The 8,877-nt window shown below is 50.7% G+C and overlaps 1 protein-coding gene across 2 annotated transcripts; it reads left to right on the top strand.

Annotated features, from left to right (window-relative positions):
* Positions 1-5,649: 5,649 nt before the first annotated feature.
* RFESD (Rieske (Fe-S) domain containing) lies at positions 5,650-8,373 on the top strand. 2 transcript variants are annotated; one of them, XM_014936836.1, is made up of 5 exons: positions 5,651-5,834; positions 6,634-6,714; positions 6,944-7,043; positions 7,134-7,168; positions 7,385-8,373. In XM_014936836.1, the coding sequence occupies exons 1-5, from the start codon at positions 5,757-5,759 to the stop codon at positions 7,676-7,678; spliced, it is 588 nt and encodes a 195-aa protein (XP_014792322.1). In that variant the 5' UTR covers positions 5,651-5,756; the 3' UTR covers positions 7,679-8,373. The 2 variants fall into 2 exon arrangements, with proteins under 2 accessions (XP_014792323.1, XP_014792322.1); XM_014936837.1 differs by lacking the exon at positions 6,944-7,043 and having other exon boundaries at positions 5,650-5,834; positions 6,634-6,814.
* Positions 8,374-8,877: the final 504 nt, after the last annotated feature.

Raw genomic sequence — 8,877 nt, 5'->3', positions numbered from 1 at the left:
GGGGGCGGAGAGGTTGTGGCCGGGGGGGAAGGGGTCCTCCTCCATCGGGGCAGCCGCTGCTCGGGACCCCCAGCTCCCCCGGCGGCGGCGGAGCGGCGCTCCCCGGAGGCATTTATAGGGGGGCTGGCCGTCAGCCGGCAACGGGGGTGGGCTGCGCGCACGGCGGATCGCACGCCCCCCGCCCCCGGCACCGGCGGGCACCTTCCCCCGGTGGTCCTCAGCCCCTGCACCGCCCGGGACCGGCGGGCATCCTCCCCCGGTGGTCCCTTCCCTCCGGCATGTGCGGGCATCTTCCCCCGGTGGTCCTCAGCCCCTCCACCGCCCGGGGCCGGCGAGCATCTTCCCCCGGTGGTCCTCATCCTCTACACAGCCCCGGTACCGGCCGGCATCTTCCCCGGGTGGTCCTCAGTCCCTGCACCGCCCGGCACCGGCGGGCACCTTCCCCCGGTGGGCCTCATCCTCTGTACTGCCCGGGGCCGGCGGGCGTCTTCCCCCGGTGGTCCTCATCCCCTACACACCCCGGTACCGGCGGGCATCCTCCCCCGGCGGCTCCGTAACCTGCTCCCTCCCGGACCGTCCCCCCGTCCGGCCCTGCCGCTGCCCGCCCCGGCGGAGCATCCTCCGTGGGGACCGGGGGGTCGCATCGCCATTTCTTGTCGGTGCCCGTTGGCAGCCCCCCGAGGGCTGCGGCCCCGACACCCGTGTCCCCGGGGGCACGTCGTGCCCCCCGAGTTTTTCCCTTTGCCCGGAGGGGGGGCAGGGGTCAGAGCGGGGCAGGCAGTGAGTTTCTGGGGGTCACCACCCACCCCGGGTGTGTTTCTGGCCGGAAAAACAACCCCTTGGGGTGCTCCCGAGCCCCTTCACCCGCCGTTCCCGGCAGATGGCACTTGGCTGCGGCGCCGCCTCCATCCAGCGGTGACTCAGAAACCGTCACAGCAGCCAAAAACACTGGGGAAAAAAAATATCTAGTAGAAAATCAAGTTGTAGTACGTGTGTGTGGGAACAACCTCTTTCTCCTTTTGATTGAAGTGTTTTTACGATCCTGCCGTGGGCCCCGGGGGCGGGGGTTATGTGGGTCGTCCTACTCTCTGTCTTGTTTGAAGGGGTGGTTTTAACACGGTCATCAGCCAGGGAAAAAACAGGACCAAGGAAAACTGGTTATTATTTCACCTTAGAGTACGATGGGGAGTGCGCTTCCCAAGGGGCTGTGGGAGGGCAGGCAGGCAAATCGCCATCTTAACGTGCTTTTGGTGTGCAGGTGATGGTCACCAGCTCAGCTATCTCCTGATCCACACCTAACACCCGTGGTCTGTGCTTTTTAAAGAAAGGGAGGAGAAAACAGGTCTTCGTTGGTCTGGTTCCAGCCGTGGAGGCAATGTTGTCCGGCTGGCACCAAGCCAGGGGCTGAGGTGGAAGAGGGGAAGCTCACGAGTTTTTACGATCCTGCCGTGGGCCCCGGGGGCGGGGGTTATGTGGGTCGTCCTACTCTCTGTCTTGTTTGAAGGGGTGGTTTTAACACGGTCATCAGCCAGGGAAAAAACAGGACCAAGCAAAACTGGTTATTATTTCACCTTAGAGTACGACGGGGAGTGCGCTTCCCAAGGGGCTGTGGGAGGGCAGGCAGGCAAATCGCCATCTTAACGTGCTTTTGGTGTGCAGGTGATGGTCACCAGCTCAGCTATCTCCTGATCCACACCTAACACCCGTGGTCTGTGCTTTTTAAAGAAAGGGAGGAGAAAACAGGTCTTCGTTGGTCTGGTTCCAGCCGTGGAGGCAATGTTATCCGGCTGGCACCAAGCCAGGGGCTGAGGTGGAAGAGGGGAAGCTCACGATGGCTGAAAACCACCTCAGAGGTCTGTTGCCTTTCCCATATATCAGGTCCTGTGCCAGATGCAAGGGGCACCTCATGACAGGAGGCGATGGCTGAAAACCACCTCAGAGGTCTGTTGTCCTTCCCATATGTCAGGTCCTGTGCCAGATACAAGGGGTCTCTCACGACAGGAAGCACATTGAGAAGCTGGAGCGTGTCCAGAGAAGGGCAACACAGCTGGAGAGGGGTCTGGAGCACAAGGAGAAGGGTCTGGAGAAATTCTGAGGGAGCTGGGGGTGTTCAGCCTGGAGAAAAGGAGGCTGAGGGGAGACCTTCTGGCTCTCTCCAACTCCCTGACAGGAGGGTGTAGCCAGGGGGGGTCGGTCTCTTCTCCCAAGGAACAGGTGATGGGACAAGAGGAAACGGCCTCAAGTTGCCCCAGGGGAGGTTTGGGATGGATATCAGGAAAAATTTCTTCCCCAAAAGGGTTGTGAAGCCTTGGCAGAAGCTGCCCAGGGCAGTGGTGGAGTCACCATCACTGGAAGTATTTCAAAGTTGGGCAGACGTGGTGCTGAGGGACATGGGTCAGGGGTGGGTTTGGCAGTGTTGGGTTGATGGTTGGTCTTGGCGATCTGACAGGTCCCTTCCAACCTGGATGATTCTATGATTCTAAGAAGGTCTTTTGAGATGAGAAGTCCTTAGCTGTCTTTTGCCACTCATTAGCATATGTGGCCGTGAGGGCTTTCTTCTGGAGGACCCTGATGAGCTCAGGCAGTTCCTGATCTGCAGTTGGCTGTAGATAAGCATGCAAGTCTTGTAGCCGATGGCTTACACCAGCTGGGACACGTAGGGTCCACCATGTGCTGGCAGTCTGGCCAGGTTTCAGACTGGGACACCTCGATAATTTATGTGTACAAAATCCAGGCTGACTGTGGAAAAACCACAGCTAAATGAGCTGGAGGTTTGGGACCGAGTGTTATTTCACTACTGGTCTGGCCATGCACGTGTGTGTGTGTGCTGTCTGTGGAGGCACACGTGTGTGTCCCTGACTCTGTATGTGTACGTCTCTAGGCACACCATTTTTTGGAGGTGTCTTCATAAGAGCGTTTCTAACCACAGCCTTCTGCCTTTTAGGAGTTTGGCCAATTTGGGAAGTTTCTACGCAGAGCCAAAAGATGACAGTAGAAGATTAGGGCTTCCTTACACCATTTCTCGTGGTCAGTTTGCTGCACGCTCTGCTCATTTCCTGAAGACACTAAGGGTGAGATGCCTCATGGGACGGTCCCGTGGGTCTGGCAGTGACGTTTCGCTTTCTGGGTAAGACTGGGTGGAAGTTCCTGTAAACTGGGAAACGGGGAGTCGCTCCTTCTGGTGGACTGTGTGCAAATCAGATAGCAACTTACTTGGCTCTGAAACGTGAACAGAAAGCTCAGGAACAGGCCACACTCTTTTTTACACCAGTTTTCCCAGTTTAATGGTGTATTAGGAAATGCACAGTTGGTGATCCCAAACCAACACGTAACGTAACGCGTGGATCTGAGCAGGGTTTCGGTTCGGGGTGTCCCCCTTGGTGGTGGTGGCCAGGGCTAAGGAGGAGCAGGGAGGCAGGAGGGACCTGGAACTCTCTTCTGCTGTTATCAGGGCGGCCCCAGCACGTCCCAGCTCCTTATCAGCCCCAGCAGAGCCTCCATACGTCCTCCATACGTCCTCCATACGCTGCCGTAGGGGCCGTCCCCTCCGCAGGGAGCCAGGGGCTGGGAGGGATGTCCCGGCAGACGTGAGCGGGGCAGGAGCGGGCACGGTGGGGACAGGCCATGCTGGACCTCCTCGTTCTGAGCCTCCACTTCTTCCTCTGCTTTCTCATCTTCCTCGCCATCTGGCGTGGACACAAGGTACGGGGGGGCTCGCTGCCACCATCCCCCGGGGTGGCCCAGCATCCCCCCACCCCTGGGACGCCCTTCTCACCTTTTTTAGCCTGATTTTTCAGGGGAAGTGATGGTGCTGTGGTTTTGGGGGGGGAATTGGAAAATGTCTGTAAGCAAATTTAATAGGAAGGCTGGTTTTGTAGTAAAACTACTCATGTCCTCTGCTGGGAGAGGCTGTTAAATGTTCAAAATACATAAGAGGAGGAAGGGGAGACAGATATATTTGCTAAAAAGGCCAGGTTGAATATAGCTTCTCAATAAACAATTTTTTTTTCCCTTTTGCAGATGAAAATGTTATCAACTTGTATCAGTTTGTATTTCTAGCCGTAATATTATTTAAAGAGTGTTGGATTTACACGTAAATGCTACCCATCGCATAGCTAAATCGTACAGTATTTCACAAGTAGATTCCTTGTATTTTTTTTGCATATGCCTTTCCAGGGAATATCACGATTAAAGTGCAGAGTAAATGAATAGTGATTGAGGAGTTATCGTGCCTCAGGTATCAGGTTTGCAGCAGCTGGTGGCCCCAGTCCTGGTTCTGTCAGTGAACACGTTTCCCAAACATTATCACCAAACCCCTGAGCTCTGCTTTGTGTGCGCCTTGATAGTCTTCTGCTGAAACTTCTGCTCCTTCTGTCCCACGTGTCGAACGGGTCGGGGTTTTCCCTGGGACAGAGACATCCATTCTGCACTGAGAAATCCAAACATGAACTGCTCTATAAGTCATTTTCTTAATTTTTTTTTTTTTTCTTGTATTCTAAGGATGTGGATTTGCCCAGCTCAGGCACCGGCACAGCTGAAACGACATGGGTCAGGGGTGGGTTTGGCAGTGTTGGGTTGATGGTTGGTCTTGGCGATCTGACAGGTCCCTTCCAACCTGGATGATTCTATGATTCTAAGAAGGTCTTTTGAGATGAGAAGTCCTTAGCTGTCTTTTGCCACTCATTAGCATATGTGGCCGTGAGGGCTTTCTTCTGGAGGACCCTGATGAGCTCAGGCAGTTCCTGATCTGCAGTTGGCTGTAGATAAGCATGCAAGTCTTGTAGCCGATGGCTTACACCAGCTGGGACACGTAGGGTCCACCATGTGCTGGCAGTCTGGCCAGGTTTCAGACTGGGACACCTCGATAATTTATGTGTACAAAATCCAGGCTGACTGTGGAAAAACCACAGCTAAATGAGCTGGAGGTTTGGGACCGAGTGTTATTTCACTACTGGTCTGGCCATGCACGTGTGTGTGTGTGCTGTCTGTGGAGGCACACGTGTGTGTCCCTGACTCTGTACGTGTACGTCTCTAGGCACACCATTTTTTGGAGGTGTCTTCATAAGAGCGTTTCTAACCACAGCCTTCTGCCTTTTAGGAGTTTGGCCAATTTGGGAAGTTTCTACGCAGAGCCAAAAGATGACAGTAGAAGATTAGGGCTTCCTTACACCATTTCTCGTGGTCAGTTTGCTGCACGCTCTGCTCATTTCCTGAAGACACTAAGGGTGAGATGCCTCATGGGACGGTCCCGTGGGTCTGGCAGTGACGTTTCGCTTTCTGGGTAAGACTGGGTGGAAGTTCCTGTAAACTGGGAAACGGGGAGTCACTCCTTCTGGTGGACTGTGTGCAAATCAGATAGCAACTTACTTGGCTCTGAAACGTGAACAGAAAGCTCAGGAACAGGCCACACTCTTTTTTACACCAGTTTTCCCAGTTTAATGGTGTATTAGGAAATGCACAGTTGGTGATCCCAAACCAACACGTAACGTAACGCGTGGATCTGAGCAGGGTTTCGGTTCGGGGTGTCCCCCTTGGTGGTGGTGGCCAGGGCTAAGGAGGAGCAGGGAGGCAGGAGGGACCTGGAACTCTCTTCTGCTGTTATCAGGGCGGCCCCAGCACGTCCCAGCTCCTTATCAGCCCCAGCAGAGCCTCCATACGCTGCCGTAGGGGCCGTCCCCTCCGCAGGGAGCCAGGGGCTGGGAGGGATGTCCCGGCAGACGTGAGCGGGGCAGGAGCGGGCACGGTGGGGACAGGCCATGCTGGACCTCCTCGTTCTGAGCCTCCACTTCTTCCTCTGCTTTCTCATCTTCCTCGCCATCTGGCGTGGACACAAGGTACGGGGGGGCTCGCTGCCACCATCCCCCGGGGTGGCCCAGCATCCCCCCACCCCTGGGACGCCCTTCTCACCTTTTTTAGCCTGATTTTTCAGGGGAAGTGATGGTGCTGTGGTTTTTTGGGGGGGAATTGGAATGTGTCTGTAAGCAAATTTAATAGGAAGGCTGGTTTTGTAGTAAAAGTACTCATGTCCTCTGCTGGGAGAGGCTGTTAAATGTTCAAAATACATAAGAGGAGGAAGGGGAGACAGATATATTTGCTAAAAAGGCCAGGTTGAATATAGCTTCTCAATAAACGATTTTTTTTTCCCTTTTGCAGATGAAAATGTTATCAACTTGTATCAGTTTGTATTTCTAGCCATAATATTATTTAAAGAGTGTTGGATTTACACGTAAATGCTACCCATCGCATAGCTAAATCGTACAGTATTTCACAAGCAGATTCCTTGTATTTTTTTTGCATATGCCTTTCCAGGGAATATCACGATTAAAGTGCAGAGTAAATGAATAGTGATTGAGGAGTTATCGTGCCTCAGGTATCAGGTTTGCAGCAGCTGGTGGCCCCAGTCCTGGTTCTGTCAGTGAACACGTTTCCCAAACATTATCACCAAACCCCTGAGCTCTGCTTTGTGTGCGCCTTGATAGTCTTCTGCTGAAACTTCTGCTCCTTCTGTCCCACGTGTCGAACGGGTCGGGGTTTTCCCTGGGACAGAGACATCCATTCTGCACTGAGAAATCCAAACATGAACTGCTCTATAAGTCATTTTCTTAATTTTTTTTTTTTTTCTTGTATTCTAAGGATGTGGATTTGCCCAGCTCAGGCACCGGCACAGCTGAAACGGGGCCAGATGGTCTTATATTTATTGGCAAAGAAGAAGACATAAAGCAGTCCCAAAGAACAACAGCCAAAGTCAATGGCAGAGAAGTTGTTGTTTTCTACCATGAAGGGAAATTTCACGCTTTGGACTCGCGCTGCTACCGTAAGATATTTGCACGTATGATCTCAAAGTTACAACAATTAAGGGTAAATTCTGCTGCATAAATTAATACTGTGTTCTACTTTTTTTCAGACGAAGGAGGCCCTCTGCGTCATTGGCAAAGAAGAAGACATAAAGCAGTCCCAAAGAACAACAGCCAAAGTCAATGGCAGAGAAGTTGTTGTTTTCTACCATGAAGGGAAATTTCATGCTTTGGACTCACGCTGCTACCGTAAGATATTTGCACATATGATCTCAAAGTTACAACAATTAAGGGTAAATTCTGCTGCATAAATTAATACTGTGTTCTACTTTTTTTCAGACGAAGGAGGTCCTTTGCGTCTTGGAGAAATAGAGGTATGTAAGCAAAATGAAAATAATGTAGTGGCATGGAGTCATGCGAAAACTCTAATTAACTTTTTTGGAATATTTTTAGCTGAACATAACATCAAAAGAAATAAATACATATGTAAAATACAGCCAATCACCAAACAAGTCTTTTGCCCTAGAGGTTCTTCCAGGAGGAGGACCAGCAGGTGATGACTTGCTATTCTTATCTTCATCTTCTTGCAGGATATCAATGGCCAAGCATGTATTGTTTGCCCTTGGCATAAGTATGTAATTACTTTGGAAACAGGAGAAGGATTGTATGAAGGAATAAACCCTTTGGAGCCATCACCGACGCCGCAGTGGCAATCCAAAGGAGTCAAACAGAGGATTCACAAACTCACAATAGACAATGGGAACGTTTATTTGAGTCCCCCAGATTTGTCTGTAAGCTTTGACTCCGATTATTTTGCTGACAAGTACAAAAATGGTGGTGATCTATCTATGGAAAAACAAAGCCAGTCACAAGCAGCAGAGTAAGGCACATCCAGAAGGCAGAATCCTGGCGAATGCCCCGACGGACAACCATCGTCATGGAATAAAAATGTACTGTGGCCGTGAAAGATCGTCTCCAGATTAAGTTCTAGCGTTAATGTTATGTTAAAGCACTGAAACACGTAGAATTCAGTAAGATAAGAAGTTCTGCATTGTCAGAAATGTGACTGATCTTGTGCCAATGATTTATTTTTTTTTTACTTGCATTTCAAAAGGACTTCTTTACAACAGAACGCTTCACAATACTTGATATTTTAGAAATCCTGTTTTGTTAGAATTGTTTTTTTCAGTTTTAGAAGGGGATCTAGTAAATTACTACTTAAGGTAATAGTTTACATTGTTTAAGGTAAATAGTTAGGTGTAAAGGTTATGTTTATATACTTAACAGTTTATACTGCCTTCGGTATAAATGACATGGAAAGTTTTAACTTTTTAGATACGCACGCAATTTGTGTAGGTTTGTTAAGAGCCATAAAGAGAAGCACAAAACTCGAGCATGTTTTAGTGACCTTAGTGTATTACTACTGTGACTACATAGAAGTATTTCTTTTCCTTCTCCTCATCGAACTCTTTTTGGTAGTTCATCGAATAACGTGACAAGTGTTTGCCAAGTATGGCTTGTTCTTCCTGGTTCTGTTGGATAAGGAAGGAGCTGTTGGGTATAAAAACCTGATACATAATGTCGTGGCTTGTTTGTTTTTATTTGTTGTGAGTAAGTACATTTTTATACATTCCTTTGAAAAAGTGTGCTTTCAGTTGAGAGCCAAAAGTGAGGTTTCTCTGGGTGCGTTTACCGTGTAACACCAGCTTTGCCCCAAAAACCCCTCAGAGAAAGTTCCCCCCACCCCAAGCTGTGCTGGATGAGGGTCAGGCTGGGCTCCAGGACATGGTGGGTTCTCCTGCTGAGCTGAGGGTGCAGAGCTGCTTCCCCTGCCAATCCTCAGCATCCTCACATAATGCCTGCAGCATTTTGGGGTGCCTTTTGGGCTGATTTGTTGGCTGTTTGTGAGGTTGGGTCATAATCGGGTTGGGTTTGAGGTTGCCTGGTCTCCATCTGTGTGTTTCTTCTGTGCACACAGAGGGTTGTCTGGTTTTTAGTGTCCATGACGGGTAAGTAGGTGTGTGTCAACACCATTGTTCGTATAAATGTATTTAAAAGCAGCGAAGCGTGGGGAGGTATCAGA

The sequence above is a fragment of the Calidris pugnax genome, unplaced genomic scaffold, assembly GCF_001431845.1.
Source record: "Calidris pugnax isolate Ruff unplaced genomic scaffold, ASM143184v1 scaffold40, whole genome shotgun sequence".
Taxonomy (NCBI): Eukaryota; Metazoa; Chordata; class Aves; order Charadriiformes; family Scolopacidae; genus Calidris; species Calidris pugnax.
This window is presented reverse-complemented; position numbering and strand designations above follow the sequence as displayed.